The sequence below is a fragment of the Mugil cephalus genome, chromosome 13 (genome assembly GCF_022458985.1).
Source record: "Mugil cephalus isolate CIBA_MC_2020 chromosome 13, CIBA_Mcephalus_1.1, whole genome shotgun sequence".
NCBI lineage: Eukaryota > Metazoa > Chordata > Actinopteri > Mugiliformes > Mugilidae > Mugil > Mugil cephalus.
Window position 1 is genome coordinate 13866225 of NC_061782.1, and position 20879 is coordinate 13887103.

At 39.3% G+C, this 20879-nt stretch overlaps 3 protein-coding genes across 3 annotated transcripts; 2 read left to right on the forward strand and 1 right to left on the reverse strand.

The window, feature by feature from the left end:
* Positions 1-3332: 3332 nt before the first annotated feature.
* eif4e1c (eukaryotic translation initiation factor 4E family member 1c) lies at positions 3333-10633 on the forward strand. Its single transcript, XM_047603178.1, has 7 exons — positions 3333-3449; positions 4401-4486; positions 8121-8216; positions 8864-8927; positions 9082-9195; positions 9284-9423; positions 9511-10633. Exons 1-7 carry the CDS (start codon positions 3432-3434, stop codon positions 9623-9625), a joined length of 633 nt encoding a protein of 210 aa, XP_047459134.1. The 5' UTR covers positions 3333-3431; the 3' UTR covers positions 9626-10633.
* Positions 10634-11703: 1070 nt separating this feature from the next.
* Positions 11704-16373, reverse strand: si:dkey-228d14.5 (uncharacterized protein LOC796266 homolog). Its single transcript, XM_047603177.1, has 7 exons — positions 16096-16373; positions 15124-15171; positions 14981-15043; positions 14831-14898; positions 14617-14747; positions 13555-13732; positions 11704-12779 (listed from the first exon to the last, which is right to left on the reverse strand). Exons 1-7 carry the CDS (start codon positions 16158-16160, stop codon positions 12586-12588), a joined length of 747 nt encoding a protein of 248 aa, XP_047459133.1. The 5' UTR covers positions 16161-16373; the 3' UTR covers positions 11704-12585.
* Positions 16374-17201: 828 nt separating this feature from the next.
* zgc:110319 (uncharacterized protein LOC796111 homolog) lies at positions 17202-20549 on the forward strand. The gene is made up of 8 exons (XM_047603258.1): positions 17202-17332; positions 17846-17946; positions 18062-18197; positions 18830-18896; positions 18983-19094; positions 19178-19241; positions 19436-19610; positions 19922-20549. The coding sequence occupies exons 1-8, from the start codon at positions 17238-17240 to the stop codon at positions 19988-19990; spliced, it is 819 nt and encodes a 272-aa protein (XP_047459214.1). The 5' UTR covers positions 17202-17237; the 3' UTR covers positions 19991-20549.
* The last annotated feature ends 330 nt before the right edge of the window (positions 20550-20879 follow it).

The following is a 20879-nucleotide window of genomic DNA, read 5'->3' on the forward strand; positions in this document are numbered from 1 at the left end:
AAATAATGATCCCCCTAAACAAACTAACTCGTTTTCTTGTCTCCGTCGCTGTCTGATTGGTTATTGAGGGTGCGCGTCAGAGCTTATCTGTGCGATCTTAATGCTCCACCGCGCTCATCTTAATCATGTTACTCTGTCAGATTACATACAGCTCTGTCATGAGGGTGGCAAGTCATAAGTAAAAGCAATCGTGACTTGCAGCGTCACTGAAACATTAAATAGACTTGGTGCTACTGGATTTGTTGTGCCCACACCATGATACACACACCACAAATGTGCCCACACCACAAATATAAAAAACTCTCACTGGTTACCTTTCAGAAACTCCCTTCTCCCTCTTTGCAGCTTCTGTGGGGTTGGCGATGTTCACGCCTCGATGTTTATCCTGCTTACCCCAGTGTTTTTCATGCCATCAGATGGAACGGGTGGAGATGGCAGTGAGTAGGAGGACAGAGCACATCCACTTACTCGTCCTGCACCCCAATTATCAAATGGGGTGCCGCTGTTTTGTTGGCACTGTTTCCATCTCATTAGTGTTGAGCAGCTTTACTGAAGTTGGTGTCCCCTGTGTGAAATTTTATTTATGGGTTCAGGAACCCATCTACAGTGGCTGGCAAAGATCCAGACGGCTCCCTCGGCATCCTCTCCGAGCTGTTTCCGAGGTGATGGCGATGTAGTTAGGGTTCCACTTAGGACCTCCAATTCTCCCGTTCTATCCACAGAGAACAGGTTTAGACAGTAAAGAAACATTTCATCCTCACACTGGCTATTATTTCAGCTCTTCAGTCTGATACAAAACTGAGCCCTCAGTCAAGATCCCGGCTCTGCCCAGGTTTAGATCGGGACGTAATGAGACGTACAAGCTCGATTTGCAATCTGGAAACGAGGTGTGAGAGTGGGTAACTCAGGGTCAGTGAGTCTCATTACAGTAAAACCTTTCATGTCTAAGATTAGCCTGGTTCTGGATTAGCCTTCTCTGTAAGCCTAACAAAGTATCACATTCATTGTTTGTGTTTGTGTAAAGTTTAATTCAGTTAAACTGTAATCAAAATTAGAAACATAAACGACAAGTGTTACATTCCAGCAGAGAGTGACTTTTATCCACACCTTCATAAGGCGACCAAGTCCATGTTTCCCACCAAAGACACTTCCACTGCCACTACAGGGCCAACGCGGGTGTAACGCCTTTCACGGATCGTGCAGTCATTCATTAACATCTCAGTTTTCTGCTCATAGTGAATTAAACTGCACTGTCACTGTGAAAAAGGAAGGGGCACTGGAGTCGTCTTCAAGACAGAATGCTGAAGTTAGGTTTTCAGAGAATGAAATGTGACAATTAACATTAGTCAGTGCCCCAGCGTCATGGACAATATGATGGAGATCCTTGTGACTTTCATCAGGCGACATCATCACATGTGGTCAAACAGCAGACCACATGTGACCAAGCTGCATATTTTGAGGCATGGTGTAAGATTTTCTGTATTCTTTATTTAGCGTGGCAGAAATGAAGCAGGAGGAATATGACAAGAGTGGCCAGTTTAAAAATCAAACATTTACTTGCCATTTAAGACTTCAGTTAATCAGCGTACGAAATAACAACGTAAAATTGCTTTCATATTTATTAATTTAGTCATATAGGGAAACACTGAGGGAGAATGCATTTAAAGCATCACATCGTGCCTTTTTAAGAGTGTAAGAGGAGTAGTTAAAACTTTATTTCTTATTTCCTATATTACCTATATTGGCATAATAATCCCCCGTAGAATGGATATTAAGGACTTTTACACTACAGAAACTACAGCTAATAAATGGGCAACTAAAAAGAGCAACATTTTACCCACGGAGGCAGAGAGAACTTAGTGCACAGCGGCTCAAACTAACACAAGCAAATCTAAAAAATACTAATAATCAAGCAGATTAAGAAAACGTCTTTGTCAATTTGACATCACCTACAGAAACACAACACACATAGCACAGAAGAAAATGGAAATGTTTCTAGGTGAGCAGTCATCATTCTGCAAATAAAAGTTTATTTATTTAGTCTATTAGTTATTATATCACTTATGTTTGCAATCAGAAATTTAAAAAAAGACAAACAAAAGAACCACTCACGTTTCAACTCTATATTTTAATTAAGTACATAATTAAGTGCTTTAATGATGTATTTGTAATAGATTAATTTATTACACTGTGTTTGTAATCTGCAACACAGAAGGCCTGATGATTCAGTGGTATTTTATCTAATTTATTATTTTAATTACAGAATAAGATAAGATAATCCTTTGTTTTTCCCACAGTGGGCCTAACATAATCAGACTGGTACGATTAACCAAAGACTGTCTGTTATTCCTTGGGGTCACACAGTTTTAGTAAGAGTTGTGGACATAACACAACACTCAGACCTAGAACTATACAAAAGTTGCACTTCTTTTTCTTGAGAAATGCCTGGTCATCATTTTCATAATGTACTTCTTTGCATTAAGACAAAGGGAAACATTTGAAGTTGTCATTATTTATTTAAGTTAATACATTATTATATTACTGGTACAGATCAAACTGGGCTGATTGTGCCCAAAGAAAAGACAATTGTTTGGTCGTATTTATGCAGATCACATATTCTTAATCTTTACAGTCTATCTGTGGGGAACAAAGAACAACCTCAGGTTCAGTTTTGTGCATGGAAAAACACCAGCTAGAATAACACTTTCCCGTTCCCACAGAGTTACTCGCTTAATCTGCTTGTCCACGTCAGGGCCACGTAATTTCCAGCGCCTCACGGATGAACAACAACCGCAATTACAACTCTCACGCACGCTTACAAACGCTGAAAACACAACACCAAAATGAGTTTGACACCGTGAGTTTACAAGATCTAAAATCATGAAGTTTGATTGCGTTATTATTATTTCTCTCAGGGATTAATGTGTATTTTAGGCGGTTTGCTTCTTTGTTTTTCTCCAAATATTTATATTGGAAAAATACAATGCAATACTTCCAATTTAAAACACATGTCCATATGTTCAAGTCACATACACACATAAAAATTAAAAAAACATTCAGAACATTCTCATATCAGTGTAGAAGAAAATAATTAAATTAAATTACAGAGTACTGTGTAATAAGCACCCTCCACGCCCATCATGATCATGACCAACAACACGTATTACTGTTTATATTAAAGGTACAGCATTAACAGGCACACATTTAGTTGGGTAGTAATTATAAATTCGTGAACTTTTGACTGTACACCCTCTTAACATGTATTTCATTTTCTTAGGTTTTACAAAAACATCATGTATTTGAGCAACAGGGAGATAGAAGGACAGCTGCTTCGCTTCTAACTGGACCGAAGCGGCCCCCGTAGGAGCGTGAGTGGTTGGAGTGACGCAGGCGCAGGACGAACCAACGGTCAGATCGTTTCTACCGTCAAGATGGCGACATCGGAGCCGGTAAGAGACACAGGAGCTAGCTAAGAAAAAAAACGACCAATGTGCTCCTAAAGACTAGCTACACCTTCGGGTTTTCTTGTGGCCGTTTGACATAACGTCACTCATTTGAAACGGGCCGAGTGTTGTGGTGAAATGTTTGTGTTTCCGCCGGTAGATGTTGGCGTGGATTAGCGTTAGCATGCACAGCAATGTGATGATGGATGAGGCACTGGCTGACTTTGTTGGCAGGAAAGGACCCACTCACTGACTGCACGTCGTTCATTCAAACTCCGGCCAGCGATTTGTTTTAATCCCTCTCGATATCAGACTCGGCATCGTGCAGTGGTTTTAATCGATCACCACCAGCTTTAAATGTCCACGCTGTTATATTATTTGTGGGTTTTATGCCAATCTGGACACGTGTGGATTTAGCCTGTAGCTTAGCCTAGCACGTCTGCTAAAACTAGTGCTAGCAAGTCTGAACTGTAAAGTTAGCTCACGTCTAACATGTTTTTTTCAATGAACCCAACCGAAAGCTAGCTTTTCTCCGTGTGCCGTTACGTATACTTGTTTAAATGTCGACGTTATTTGACTAATAACTTGCTTTAAAACTAATACTTGCATCATATTTCGTATAAAAGTGGCTGTTAAATGGGGTGTGTGGAAGCTACCTGTGATGTGGGTGCGATAGCTTGTCAGCTGCATCAGTTAGCCTCTACTTTATATAATTCATCGTGTTATATAGCGTTTAGGGAGCTTTTACCTACATATACTAGTGACTGTAATGTCTGGAGAAGACTTAACATAACCATAATGTCACATCTAGCTTCATGTCCCACCTACATCAAGTCTTTGTTAATTCATTAGGCTGATCAGTGGACAAGCAGGGGTGAAGCTGACAATGAAGTGATCATTTTAAATGAATGCCCTTTGTATTCAGCAGATGCATGTGATGTGTTCTTGTCTCCTCAGAAAGCACCTGAAACTGAAGATCAACCGACTGAAAGTCAGGTTGTTGCGAATCCTGAGCAGTATATCAAACACCCTTTGCAGTACAGGTGAGAATAAACTAGCTGTCTGTGTTTGACAAGACATCACAGCTGAATTACGTGTTCACTATTGGATTTGACATCATGTATTTTTTTCCCCTCAATCCGTTAAGCATCGATTATAATCTGAAGAGGTAATTAAAACTTTAACCACTAAAAAATGAAAGAAATTCCCCATTTTTTTAAAAAAAACTTTAATTCAGACACATTGGGGTCAGATTTTAACATAACCAAGCATACTGAGCATCGTTATAAATGAGTCCAGTGCTTTTGAAGTTCAGATACAGTGTGGATGGACATATTGCTCACAAACATGAGTCGACACAGACATAGATTTCATAGCATTTTGCAGCAAATACTTCATTTCACCTTCATGAAAACACACATGTCACAGTTGCAACCTGACAAAAACTGAGGGACAGTATAATTTGGATAACACAGACCGAGTTTCAAAGACTTTTACAAAGAAATGTCCTCTTTCCTGGATAATCGATGGCTAAATTCTGCCCATGTTAGCAGCACATTTATTTAACATCTGGTACAGTTATTTGGTCAAACCACTTGAATTAAAAATTGTGTTTCTTCCTCCTTGTCTTGTGTGATTGTCATTTTGACTCTTTGACCACATTCACAAAGGTCATGTACCTATTTTGCAATCTTGGTCTGTTTTGTGACATTTTAAATCATCCATCCTTCTCTCAATGATTGGGCGGGTTGCTCTGCTTGTAATGATACTCCCTGCATTACTTTGAACGTAGGTATTTACTGACAAATGCCTTGCAAATGTGCTTTTAAACAATGTGTCGCCCTGTGACATATTTTAAATCAGTTGCAGTAGTATTATCTAGTGGACTGGGAGCTTAGGTCAAATCAGAGGTGTAGGAGGAGAAATCTGCTTCCTGGTCTGTATGTTAGCGACCCGATTGTGGCTCACTATTGTCCCTAGATGTGTTATCATAGTTCTGTGGTGGCTACAACCTATTCAGGAGCTTTCTACAGTCAGTTTGGAGAATGCTGAATAGTCCCCTAGTAAGTCACTTCTAGACCATTCTGTTTGTTCAGCCCAGGCTCGCGGGTCAAGGTTGTTCACGTCTGCCGCTTTAGCTCGGCCCACATCATCCTGTCATTCAGGTTTTATCTGAATACACTGTGGTGAGGTCAATGCTAATCATGAATGTCTCGGTTCTCACTCACTTCACAGCTGTTTTTTAATATTAGGAAGTTCTGTCCTGTTGAATTATTTGGACTTTTTAGTCAAATATTCTTTAATATGTATCAGAGCCTATATCAATATGGAAATTCCCGCAGCGCGATTTAGCAGACATAAGATTATTGATTAATGCCTGTTTAGTAATAACTGGAGATCAACCTGCAAAGTCGATTCAGTGCTATTAATACAGCTACTTTTTGTTTTGTCAGGAGTTTGTGTCTCATTTACATCCCTCTTTACAGTTTGCTTGCCTGTGGAGGAAACTCCAGAGATCATTTTTTGCACAGGCTGCACAGCTCAGTTACCGTAACATAAGTAGACATGATGGTCGCTTTCACGTTTCTAGTCAGGGAACATCATTTTCATATGGCGCTGGCACTAAAGGGAACCACCAGCTGTCCGAAAGTAAAGAAACACACATTCAGTTTCTGAAAACTCGATCTGCTTCGTAACATGGATTGTTGTGTTGTATGTTGTGGCAGATGAACTTAAAAATGGAAACGCCAGTATTGTTTTATACTGTCATGAACTTATTTTATGGCTGCTCTTAAAATAGAAACTGAATGTTTTAGTAAATGTAAAGATTCAATAACTTTATATCAGATACAACTTTTTTAAACATAAACTGTCTGTAGTGCAGTTTCATGTTATTTGTTGACCTTTACACCAGTGTGGACAGCTGCAGATCTGTAAGTAAATATAAAATATCTCACGTAAAATGGACATTTGCCCCTATTTCATATTAACAGTGTTATAATATTGGTCAATTGAAGTATCACCTACTCTTTCACCAGTCCATTGTTCACAGGGGGAAATAATGTATTATAAATTGATGCTTCATCATTGTGCAGTCAGGTTGACTTGTGGTTTTTAGATGATGCGTCATCGTTTTTGTTCACGCCAATATGCAGACTGTTGTTTGGAAAGTTTACACTTTACCTCATCTGTTTTTTTTTCTACAACCATGTAGTTAAATTCTTTAACATGGTGCCAGTTACTGCAGCTAAGTTAAATGCGTTTAACCAGGTAGTCTGTCCCAATATAATGGAAAGGTCCTGTGAGATTATTGATGTCATTTGCATCTTTAGTGTTTCTCCTCATGAAAATGACCGTAGCCGTTGTGCGATCAATGAAAGATTAGTCATTTACTACATATGGACCAACCAATCATCCAGGAGACTACAGCTCTAAATATTAAGCCCCTTATGGTATTAGGAAGATAAACTTTTACCAAAATATATACAAATAAGCATACTCATTTTCCACATTTTCTTACTTGAACACTGCCTTGTTTGTTTGTAATCTCTTTATTTTTTATTATTATTGTTAATATTTTTTATACTCTTATTTTTACTCTTTAGTCCACCCACTGTCCGTGATTGCTGAATGTCTCTGCTGTTGACAATGATAATGAGAATTTCCTCATTGTGGGATGAATAAAGGCATATCTCACCTTATCTTATCTTATGTTATCTTATCTTATCTTATCTTTATACATTTCAGATGTATTAACAGAAGATTTCAGCCTTGATCTTTTTGTTTTATTGGGTTGAGTGTGTCATCTTAAGGCCCTTCAGTCTTCCTCATTCATAAAATGTTGCTCAACCTCTGTTAATGACAAACAGCCTCTTCCAGCTTCTCTGTTGATCCCTTTTTAGCCTCTTCATTTGTGATGCCTTTAAGTCCAATAGCTACAGGCTTTTACTATCTAATCCTCCACGCGCATCTGAGAAAACAGGTTAACTAGGTTAAGAGGTTACGGCTCGTCGATTTAGTCTTATTAGTCTGAAAACTTTTTAGTGTCATACGAATCGTTAAATCGTTAAATTATTTAGTTGACAGGTTTATTTACGTGCTGCAAGTAGCCATGTAGCATGTGTGGGTTCACCAGAGGACTCCGTCTGTGTGTCATCTCCCCCAGGGTTGTGTGATGTGTGTCAGTGGAGTAGATGCGTCATGAATACGGTTTCAGCCTCTTTGTCCGGCGCTTGGTGTTTATGGCACACGGCTGTGGCTGATGGTACAGCTGTATGTGTCGGGTTGGCGGGGGGCACGGGGTTCAGATGATGTCCTCTCACTGCCCTCATCCATCACAAGCTAGCCCCGCCCCTCCTGGGAACACATGAAAGAATAACGGGACCCGTCGGAAACAAAGGCTGCATTTGTAGTGGCCGCTGATGGCCGGCCGTCTCTGTTCTTTTGCATTGAAACGCATGCCTTTGTAACAAGCTCTTTAGTTTCACGCAACGTAGATTAAGTGTCTGTTTAGGACACCGTCAGTCTAATGAGTTCAGAAATCTGGTGTTTTTAGATATCGTTTTTGTTTGTCAAATGAATGTAACTCTGTGTCTTTGTCCTCGTTTCATCCGTCCATTGAACTCCGAGGGTTTTGATTGTTGTCTTTTCCTCTCTCTCTCTTCCTCTCTCTCTCAGATGGGCCCTGTGGTATTTCAAAAACGACAAGAGCAAAAGCTGGACAGAGAACTTGCGTCTCATTTCCAAGTTTGACACAGTGGAAGATTTTTGGGCGTAAGTGTCCTCAACTAATTCTGTAACGTTGTTCTGATCCTGTCACTGTAAAGGAGAATTAAGAAGCAATATTATCATTTATCTATACGTTTGTCTGTAATATTTCTTCAAGCTGATTAGAGACTCCATATAAGATATGTAAATATTTACCCCCTAGTCATCTAAAGTACTACAGGACAGCGTGACCTACACACTTAGCCTACACTCGTCCGATCCATTTATATTTGTGACTCGTTCTGATGCTATTTGGCGCCGTGTCAGTCAGGTTCATCTTTGTTTGTATTTACTGCTTCACATTGAACAAGGCGACTGAACCTTTCGCCAAAGACAAGTCATACAAATTCTGTCTTTATTGATCCAAAACAATTTTAACTTGATCTGAACGAATGCATTTGTTCCATCAGATCAGGCTGTTTACATGTTTACAAGGTGCTAATATTATCATCCCTCCCATTTCATCCAAACGAAAATGTCTTCCAGTTCATTCATATCAATCAAGGCTTCTCTAAACAAAGTGCTCACATGAGGGGTTTTTATTCTGGTTATTGGTGGAATATGAGTGTGTTTTTCTCTGCACCATTAATTAAGTTAACTGTGGAAAATGAAGCTTTTATAAACCCTTTTGATTTGAAATGTGTTTCTTTCAGATTATACAACCATATACAGCAACCAAGCAAGCTTGGCTTTGGCTGCGATTATTGCTTATTTAAGGTAAGGCGCCTTTTTCAATAAACTGTTTTATCTATAAAGATCAGTTTGTTCTTCGGTCAGCCGTGCGCCATATGTTTACAGTGTTTGAGAGTTAATTAAATGATTATTGATAGCATCTTATTAATGAAGTTGCTGCTCTCGTTTTGTGTTCCAGGATGGTATTAAGCCCATGTGGGAGGACGACAGAAACAAACTGGGGGGTCGATGGCTGATGACTCTTAATAAACAACAGAGACACAATGATCTCGACCGCTACTGGATGGAAACGGTGAGCATGAGGCTTCTCGCTTTGTACAGGAATGAGTCAGCGCTGTCAAACAACTTACACGTGTTGTCATGTTTTGCGTTTTGTGCAGCTCCTCTGTTTAGTTGGCGAGTCATTCGATGAGGCCAGTGAAGACGTGTGCGGAGCCGTGGTCAACGTCAGACCCAAAGGTGACAAAATAGCCATCTGGACGAGCAACTGCCAAAACAGGGACGCCATCATGACGATAGGGTGAGTGGAGGAGATCAGTTTGCCGGCCGTGAATGACCACTAGGTGGCGACAAGAAGCCTAAACACAGCTTTCTTGCGTTTCCACAGGCAAGTGTACAAAGAGCGCCTGAACCTTCCCGTCAAAGCCCTGATTGGCTACCAGTCACATGACGACACGTCCAGTAAGAGCGGCTCCACCACCAAGAACATGTACTCCGTTTGAAAATCTTCCCACTTATTTCAACTCGCTGTAGATCTAAACAATTACCAACCCGCATCACCACATTAATTTTTGAGTTGTCAACTACTGTAGTGTCCTTTTCCTTTTATTGCAGAGAGAATTGTTCATGGTGTGTACAGTTACCCCCTTCCCCCCAAATCAACACAAGGCCGACAGTTATGAATAGGAATAGGGAGGAGACATGAAAGGAGAGGAATACTTGGCTCTAGATTTCATACATGAGCTCAAGAACATAAAAGATTTCTGTGACCTCTAGCTGAGAACAAGCTTCTTTTTTCCCCTATATGAGTTGCAAACAAAACATAACCGTAAGGCCTTGTGTTTCTTATCACTCCTTATCACAAAGTGTTTCTCACCTCACAGGAAAAGACGGCAGACAACGTATCATTACACTGAACAAATTTTATGGGCAGTTTTAACCTTATTTATCCAGAAGTGTTAAGCATGAGTCGGGCTTTCAGACGCACCCACTTGAAGAATCGTACAGTATCTTTAAGGTTTGTCAAAGCTGTGGTCACACTCCAAAGTGTAGGGTTTGGATTTAAGGCCACACACTGTTTCAGCCATGCTGGAATTATGGGATATTGCTTGTTTTTGAACCTTTTTCCCCCACCTCTTCCCCTTACATTTATTTATAATGTATGCATTGCAGTTACTTAGTTGAAAAACAACCATGAAATTTGTGTTTTTCAAATTGTTTTTTTTTTTCTTTATTGTTATTAATGATGTGGACTACTGCATATAGATGACATTTTTTTTTTACAGTGTACCATACAGTTAAGATGCTGACAGAATTAGGTGTGCTTTTCACTGTTTTCTTCCTAACAAGAACTGTAGATAATGTCGCACTCCTCTCTTGGTTGATGCGAAAGAAAGACGATATTCATTGTGAAATGATTTTGCTCATAATGTATCTTTATTATCTGTAATTCCAGGATGTATATTACCTTCTTTCAAGTAAAGGTTAAGTGCTTTGCATTAAAACCAGAACCACGTTGTCTTGTTTGGTGAAAATGTATTTAAGTGTGCCACTGAATGATGTTAAATAAGACTCTTTATTTTTTTATTACTTGGGCAGCTCAGACTTCAACAGAACCAGTAGAGATGTTCAAGATGTGAAATACTCTGAAGCCTCAGATAGAAAGTCTAGACGCTGCCAGAAGAAACAGGCCGACTAGTTCAAGAACAGCATTCTTTCAACAGGTGTTGTTGACTCCCATTGTGTTCGGATGACGGGAAATATGAAGATGACGTTGCACCTTATGATCGGAAGTTTTTGTTTTTCCAAACTAAAGAGGTGGAATAATCTCTAGTGCATTCAGTCACCTCATCTCAATCCGATCCAGCAGCTTTTCACTTGCTGATGTCAAAGCTAAACACAAAAAAATCCACACCTCAAGACAGCTGCAGTGAGGCGTCACTAAGGTGAGCAGTCATTCTTTGTTGACACCCATGGCCTCTGGATTTCAGGCAAATCATGGCGTGAATCCCTTAAAATAAGCTATAAATGCGGTTGTAATTTCTACACCTTATATGTTCATCCCCTCATATTAAAGTCCCCTTTATAGTCCCTATTCATGTCCTGATGGTGTGTAAGGATGCAACACTGACTCATCACCTTTAAAGTAATAAACATGTTAAATATAAATCCAACGTCCACTCTGGACTCGTGGACCATATTTCTTTCTCATTAGTTACTAAAGACTCCGCTGTGTTGACCACATAGTTGCTAAGGGCATCTGTTTGTTGCTGAGAACACAGGATACAGACAGAGTCTAATCCCAGTACAAGCCTCCATCTCACTTCATTCTATGATAAAACATAATATCATTTAAAGCACCAGAAAGCTTGATTTTAAGAGGCATTCCTTCATAGCATTAAATATTCATAAGGAAAGCACCAGTCACATTTGATCTAGAAAAACGTTTACACCAACGGAAAATCTTTAGTTTATTGCTGTATGACATAATTTTTTTTCCCCGACTGTTCCCCACCCACTTCCAACCAAGTCAGAAGAACAAGCGCGAGGCCACAGACATGGAAATCACAAACAGAAGAGGTTTCAGTGTCTTAAAGGCGCTTTATGAAAGTGAATTAGATCCACAAATCACTACACTGTCACGTGTCCCCCGATACACAAAAACAATGAATTAAACAAAACAGTTTCAAAGTTGTGTAAAGTCAAAGAAGCTGACAAAACCCACTGTACCGTACAAAGCTAACACTGCACTACATGTTTATGCCTTTGTAACAGTTGAGGTAATGGTGTCTGAATGAATTATTTTCTGTTGTGTGCTGATCCTCCTGTCAAACAGGATCTTGTGGCACAATAAGTAACGAGTGAACTGTTAAACTGCCTAAGGTCTTCCTTCACAAGGAGCTTTAGGTCGTGTGTGTGTGTGTGTCAGCACAATGACAGGACTTGTCAGTGTGTAAAGTGATTTTAAGTGCCACCGTTAGAATATAAGTAAGTAAATTTATTAAAGCTAACTTTTTTTGTGTTATTTTTGTTTTTGATATAAAAAAAACTTTGTTGATAATCATCAGCCACAATCCAGGAAGTTTATTTCACAGAAAAACGGATCCTAATTAATGATCCATAAAAGTTTGACACCTCAGGTTAATTGTTCTGTCGGGAGAGCATCGATATGACATCCCACACCGATACGTTTTTTGTTCATTCGCTGCACGAGGTGCTTCAGGTTCAATAAATATAGAATGGCTTCATCCAAGAAAAGTATATGATTTCAGGCAACAGTTTCAACGAGGTGGAATTAAAGTGACAATAACCCATGATCGGATGTAAATCCATCCAAGGATGAGAGATTTAAAGAAGGAAAAGAAAGTACTATAAGTCCTCCAGTCATGGTCCAGCCAATGTATTCACATGTTTGGTATTCGGTCCGCCCTCCCTGCTCCACCTAGACCACGGCAGTCTCCTGTCAAGTCATCGTCATCATCAGGGGCTTTTCTTCGTCCCGCTTGGTCAACAGATTTGTGACCATGTAGGACGAGAAGTAAACAAACTCCACCGTGTAGCTGAGCTCGAACAGGTCCAAGTTCACGTTCAGCATCCACTCGAATACGGCAGCCAGGTGGCTGTAAAAGTAGCCGGACTGGACAAACAAAATGGTGTCTGTGGGTTTTCAAGTGAAGGATGTGTGCGTCACATTAAAGAACACTTGTAAAATATAATATCAGTGCAAACGAGTAACTCCTTTTGGATGGGAGGCAAATGTTTCAGCTGCCTTTGACTTAGCACACAGACTATATTATTCTAGAAGCAACTATACATAATTTATCATTAATACTGTATGTGCTCACTTCTGATTAAATTAATCCTTACAACATGGACTGGACTGCGCTACACGTGCTACCTCTTATCACCCTGGAGTACAGTGCTTCATGTACTAACTGCCCACTATGTACATCAACTCACACAGATAATGTATTCAGCTTTGACTCAACCGGAGGCCGAGAGGTTCAGTCTATAAACTCTGAGATGTGACTCAACAGCTGGTCTTAAGGTGCATTTAAAATAGACGTTAAATCCTATAAACACTAAAACAGATTCTACTTCAGAGGAATTAACTGGGAAGTGTCCCAGGGCCACAGCGGTTAAAGGTTGCTACCTCTGTCGTGTGAGGAGTTTCTGCCAGTCCCACTTTGTCAACAGACCAACAGACCGGATACAAATATGGCACAGTGGGAGTGAGAGCTGCTGGAGGACGGAGAAAGATCCTGTTTGCAGCCACGCCAAATGGACCATATCAAGTTAGCTATTATCCAGTCTGGTGTACCTGCCAGAAACTCACCGGACACTCACCTGTGATCACGTAACAATGCCTTCTTGACAAAAAAAAACAAACAAAAAAAAAAAAAAAACACAACTAAGACCTCTGAAAGGATACAGCAGATGGTCACGGTGACTTGAACCACAGTGGAGGCGACACGCAGCGGGAAGAGAATCTTTTCATATCCCGTCAGCGCGCACTTTCCCGTCAGGGCTGTGAGCAGGACAGTGTAGAAGCAGATGCACATGAAGCTGATGGCAGCTCCCAGGTAGTGAAGGAGTGTCACGTACTCCGGCTGCGGAGGACAATCAGCAGAGCGTGAAAAGATAAACAGATAGTTGAAATGGGGACAGACATTGTCAGATGATTGCTATATGTGTGACGGATTTGTTCTTGTGTGAGATAGTAGTAACCAACGGTGCGGAGGCAAACAAATGGATGCACTTAGATCTTTGTTTTAATTTTTCGGTATTTCCTTTGGCCAAGAGTCACATGTCTGTCAGGTAAAATATTCTTGAGATGCGTTTTAGGTACAAAACTGAAGATTAAGCTGCGTTGTTGATGTTAATATGAGGCCTTCAATGCACGCAAATATAAGCGTGAGCTTGCGCTCTAACCCATCAAAGGTGACATAAAACAAATAGTTCCCTACCTTTGTTTGCTGTTTTAACACCCCGTGGTATTCGGCTTTATTATGTGGTAGCACAGGCACCAGAACTTACTGCTTACTGCTACAGCTGACGTCTTGGATCTGATTTTGTCATTTTATGTTGCGCCCTCACCCCACTTATCCCCCTTCTTGTTTATATGCCACAGCTCCACTCCCTCCCTCCCTCCTCCTCCTCCCCGTGAACGGTACGTCAATGGAGCAATCATCCACTTATACGCCATGTCCGAGTCACATTAAGCACTTTACCTTTCTATTGTGAGCAAATTGAATTTATGAACAAAGGTTGCTTCAGCGTAGTTATTGAGTAGCAATGGGACGTGAACGCGCACGATTTATAGTTTAGAGTAACCAAAACTCTGTAAAATGGCCTGTGATTGGTGGAAAAAACACCGCCATGGGATGATTTTTATAAAACCTTTAAATACAACCAGGAGGAGGCACAGAAGCCAAGTGTTATTATCAAATTTGGACAAAATAATTTTTTAATTATTATTATTATTATTACTTACATTACAGTTTCCAGCTGCGAACGCGCCCACGGCTGCCACCAAACCAAAAACCAGCGCGGTCTTGCTCAACAGGGACTGACAGGAATGTCTTTCCATAATATGAGCATGGTGGAATATACTGAACAGCAGGACTAAAGAGGAGATCACGGTCAGTTTGACACACAGCACTCATGTCATTTATAATTCTCAAATGCACCAGGGCAGGTAGACTCACACAGGAACGATCCGGCGTTGATTGTGGCTGTAAAAAGGGAATTTTCAGGAAAATTGCTTCCACTGGCGCTGCAATGACACAATCAATAAACAAGGGGAAATGACACACAGTACCGTGTGGAAGGTGATTAAAGTGTGCTGTATTTTTTACCTTATGGTGGGAACGAGGCAGCATCCAGCTGTCCGATTGTCCTGGCAGTAGGATTGGACAGTCCTGAAAACAAATTCACACGTTCTGGAGAACTTGTCATGATTCTTAAATGTTCTCAGTGAAAATAATGAGACACAACTCACCAGTCACTGAGGAAGCACACATGGTTGTTGTAGGAGGCCAGGGCATATCTGGAAATACAAAAAAAAAGCAAACATATTTTTATATTTTGGCTTCAAGGCAATCTTAAATTTCACAGTAATAAATATTTAAATTGTTTTCTGAATAAAAGTAGACCATTAACAGTACAGTCATGTCATCTGCATCCATTTATTAGGGTGGTGAAAAACATATCTTCTACTCTAATAAGAACAACAGCAGTAAAACACCATTGTTAGGAGAGAGAATGACTGCTCACTAATATTCGTGAGTGCACCTAATTTTTACTTTTCATCCGGGTTCACCAACTGAATGGTGTATTCATATGTTAACAGTCGACTGAACTTTATGAGTATCGACAAGTGGTTTGACAGGTATGTGTGACCTAACTTTCAATTTCCATTTTAACCTGACAATCCTGTGTTCACACCCTTTTAATGTGCATCTGTACAGACAAAACTAGCTAGATGACATATTTCACATATGCTGTTTCATAATGTGTCTAACAGCCGTAACGTCGCTCTGACATGGGACGATAATAATCACAGACGTATATTTGATGCTATGGTGGGAAAAACATTATTTTGCAAAGATAGAAAAATGGCATCTCATAGCTTTCGGTTCATGGTCATAACTTCCCAATATTACCTTTGAAATCTCAAGAAGGAAAAGAGTTTAGTTAGTTCACATCCATAGTCATGAAGTAGCTCAGATTTGTAGCTGTAAGTTATGACCATCAGAAGTCACATTAAGGGGAAATCTTCAATGTTAAACCTAAAGCTTTAACATATGAATAAAACTAATGAAAAACTCACTAAAACTATCTAACATCTACTGTCAACCTACATGACGTCACAAACGAGGAAGCAAAGTAACAAATGGTTCTGACTGGATGTAAAGTTTGTAAAGAGTTTTTTTTAAAGTTTTCTGGTAAAAAGAATTGCTGGTAAACTTACACACTCCATGATCCAATGAGGGACACCATGGAGAGGGAGAGGGGTAAGATAATCCAGGCGACCATGTTTCTGTGGCGTGGAAGATGAGAGGTAAATAAAAACAGACTCCTTTCAGTTCACTTGGTAGCCGACCCCTTCAAGGTTTGTAGTTTCCTCATGGAGAGAGCCTCATATCTGTGAGACAAGATTAGTACCAGAACAGTGACAAACTCCTGATACTACAAGTCGTCTGAGGAGGCGGTTACACTGTTGTACTTAGTTGTCCACCATCCAGACACGGCGCTTCCTTTATAGCCGTCTTCAATCTGCCACTCCTTTAGAGCACCACCTTCTCTGTCAGAGTAAATGTTGTGAAATGAAGGGTTGGCCTTTTTGACGCTGTCTCATTGTTTGTTTTATTCTCAGCAGACTTCTTTATGGGCCAGACAGAGCAGAGTTTGTAATGTACTACAGGGGGATTTTGGACAAGCTTTTGAGATGATTTTGAGAATTCTTTAGAAAAAATCTAAAGTTGAAGAACTGGTATGACTGTCATGCAAGACAAGCTTTGCAGTATAACAGTGTGCTTTGTTTTGACTTAGTGGTGGGAGGTAATTGTGACTTCACCAAGTACTTGCAATCTACTGATGTTAATTTTATTTGTTTCTTATTTCCTATTTATTCTATATACTACACATTTTACATGTGTCGCTTTGATATATGTACGTGTGTAAAATATAATGCAGTAAAATATCAAATTATGGCAAAATGTCAAATTACTTTTACTTGTAAGTAAGAATCGTTTAAATTTGCTATGATTATTTAAATAGAAGTCAACTATTACTTAAGTAAATTATGTGCCTCCGTCGTTCAGCAGTGTTTCAATAAAACAAGCAAGGGATTACTCCTCTGGTTGTTTTATTTAAGGATAGTTAGGACAATTAAATCAAAAAGAAAGACGATTTTTGTTATAACCCTTTTCATTATATAATAATAAATCATTTCAATGATATTAACGAACTGTTTCGTCTATTATAATGCATTTATTCTGGCCTCGTACAACCAAAACCACACATTTCATCGTTTTTGTGTGAAGGTAAAATGTCCGCATTATGAACAGACAAAAATCAAAACGTTGATCAGGACTTTTCTCCATTCTCCACATGAGGTCCTCATTTTTCAAAACAAACAAAATGGCGGCGCACATGAGATGGGGTCTTCACCAACTGTTGCGGACAAGGAGCACGTTTCACTTTAGGTTTGCACTTCTACAAATGTGACATGTCTTTTTCTTGTGATGCCGATGTGAAAACTCGCAGTGTGCGTGTAAAGGACAGCCTTGGCATTTCAGTGCGTGATTGAAATGCTAACACGTTAAGCTAGCTACTTAGCGAACTGCGGAACGAAACACAGGATTATCACTTTTAACTTGATCCCATTCATCTGGAAATGTGTTGTAGATATTTGATAGAAAATGAGTCACGTCATATTGTGTTTCATTTCGTGTGTGTACTCCTCATTCCCAAGTTTGTACCTTAGCCGCTAGTCGTTAGCTGCCCTGGATAACAAAGTGAATTTAAACGTAAATCTCATATTTAATGTGGCTTTATACATTCAAACCGTGAGCTAGCAGCTAAATTAAATACTATGCTTTCATCGATACACGCTTCTTTAATATATCTGAGAAACTGGTTAATTGAGTGTTTAAATGACGGATAAAGTTTTTTTCTGATTCAGATTTTCTGATAAATATGATTTATGTGTTGTAAAGGTTTCCAGACAAGAGCAGCGGTTCGTCCCACTCACAGTCCACGGTCCAGAGCTTCAGAAGAGTCCAGCCTCAGCTCAGGACAGGAATCACACACTTGTCAAGTGAGAGTCACTTTAAGGCATTTTTCTGCCATCTTTGCTTAATGATACCTAAGGCGAGGCAAGAAAAATAAACAAACGGATTAACTAAACAGTGGGTTTTCTTGATGTCTTTCAGTACGACACCTGTCCATCCAGACTCAAGACACTCCCAACCCCAGAAGCTTGAAGTTTCTCCCTGGAAAAGCTGTCCTAGGAAGTGGGACGCTTGACTTTCCTACGTCCGACTCGGCCGGATGTTCATCTTTAGCCAGGTGTCAAGTTTAGTTAATTTTTAATATAGGTACTGTTTTTAGTCGTGAGGGAAATTCAGTATCCAGTGGCAACGATACAAAAAGACAAGGACACAGTTCAACATATTACTTATTATAAGTTATTGTTAGAAGATACTTGCCTGTAGGCAGGAAACTACACATTTGTAGTTTTAGTCATTTAATTTCAGCTTTTAAGAAATAACTGTCCCTAAAACATTGAAATATATTTGTCAAAGTTATAAGTTCCTATTTGTAATTTTAATTACCTTGATTTCAGATTCAGATTTGTGCTCACACACACAATGAATTTATCTTGGTGTTTGGGGCAGTAAACATAGGAAGACACTTCCTTTTTAAATAATATATTAAAAATCTGGTTTTAAATGGTAAAGGAACTGTAGACATTTTGCATGAATGTGCAAAAAAAGTAACTACAGATACAAATGTGACAGATGTACGTTTTGAAGATGACACACATGATACTCAATAGTTTTTATGGTGAAAGCGCATTGTTCGGATGTTTTGTTCACCAAAGCGGTTTGTCCTGTCGTGAGTCAGTGGTGTAATCGTTGAGCAAGCCAAAATGTTTTTCATTTTTGTGGAACAATAACATGATAACGTGTTTCCTTCAGGGACCTGTTTGAAATCGAAGGAGTAAAAAGTGTGTTCTTCGGCCCTGACTTCATCACGGTGACTAAAGTAAGGATTACTTGTACTCTTACAGCTTGTCTCTGCGATTTCATTCACATGAGAGATAACACACATGATGCCTGTTTCCCTGTCAGACAGATGAGGATGTGGAGTGGACAGACATTAAGCGTCATGCTTTGGAGGCCATTTCTAAGTTCTTTGAGAGTGGTGATCCAATAACAACAGGAGCAGTGCACCATGAAAGCAGTGTGTATACAGTGTGGTGAAATGCAACTGCTTGACTGTATATTGTGTGCAGTGTTATATTTTCCTTTTTTTTTTTATTGTAGGTCATTCAGAAGATGATGATGATATTGTGTCTATGATAAAGGAGCTTCTGGACACCAGAATCAGGTACAAAGCAACAAACTGAAAGGACAGTTTAGGTTTTAATTTCCAACTACATTTATCGTCCTCTGAAAGCATTCCTTCATGCCGTTCCTTCAGTCAGCAAAGACACTGACAGTTGTGAGATAACAGTCTTAATCTGTCTGTCCTCTGTGCTGCCCCGTTCCGTACAAACTGACATTGTCTCGTTTACTCATAAGACCCACGGTGCAGGAGGATGGAGGCGATGTCGTCTTCAAGGGTTTTGAGAACGGCACAGTCAAGCTGAAGCTGGTGGGTTCCTGCACAGGATGTCCCAGCTCTACGGTCACCCTGAAAAACGGCATCCAGAACATGATGCAGTTTTACATCCCTGAAGTAGACACGGTGGAACAGGTGATTATCATTATATGGACAAACTCATTGATATTGTTTTCATAGCTGGACAGATATTCATTGAATTTTATTCTGAGATCAAGATTCATAGTCTATCTATCTATCTATCTATCTATCTATCTATCTATCTATCTATCTATCTATCTATCTATCTATCTATCTATCTATCTATCTATCTATCCATCTATCCATCTATCTAATTTGTTATATGCAGATACTTTTAAATGATGCTTCTTCACTGAACTTCAATGATTGGAGCACGTCTTACTTACAACATATTAAATTTTCAATTGTTTTTTTTTATTTCCCAGGTGGAAGATGAAGTTGATGAAATCAACGCAAAGGTTTTCTCTGAGGTCGAACGCAAATTACAAGAATAACTACTCATTCCTGACCAATGCCATCATGAACGGTTAAAATAAAAATATGTTTCTCCTTGTAATGATGCATATTATTCCCACAAATCAAGAGAGGAGAGAAAATGATTTCGTTGTATCTTCTTTGCAGACTTTATACTGTAAACCTGCAGTTAGTGTGTACTGTCTGTCCCTCTGTATACTGTATACTATACTGTATACTTGTATGCAGAAGAAGCACATTTTTTGTTGAGCTTTCTGGCTGTACATGTTTTGTTATATTTATTATTTTTGAATATTGTATATTTTTAAAAGAACATTATAATGAAGATATTGTAAAGGTTTACGGCAGTAGTTAAGATGAAGATTTGATTGAGTATTCGAGTTGTTTTTGCCATTTGCAACAAAACAGCACTGAACGGTTTTTGCTTGTGAATATATCCCGTACAAATAAAATGTTATTAAGGCTACAATTCTTCATCAAGTAGAACTGTAAATTATATGAATACTGTATCATGTAGTTTTTTTTGCTGCACTCTTAAGACTTGTAAAGTCACATTAAAGCTCACAGTTTGAAACCAAATCTTTGTTGGTGAGGCTGTTTTGAAAATTGTTTTTTTTTTTGTCACTTGTGTCTTTATACCCCACGTAGAGAAAACAGACTACACTTGTAGGTTTATTTTAAACACTGTCACCACACGGAAACTCATCAAAATAAGTGAATGTAAACATAAGGAAATCAAGACAAAAATAAAATTTGACGTAGAGCTAAGACGTGAGGGAAAATAGAATACAAATAACATAAATATAAAGTATTTTGGGAGAATTTCAGATGGAAGAATGGAGACTTTGTATTGGACTGGGAGGACAGATATAGTTTAAGAGCACTGTTTTATTTTAAGAATGTAAAAGA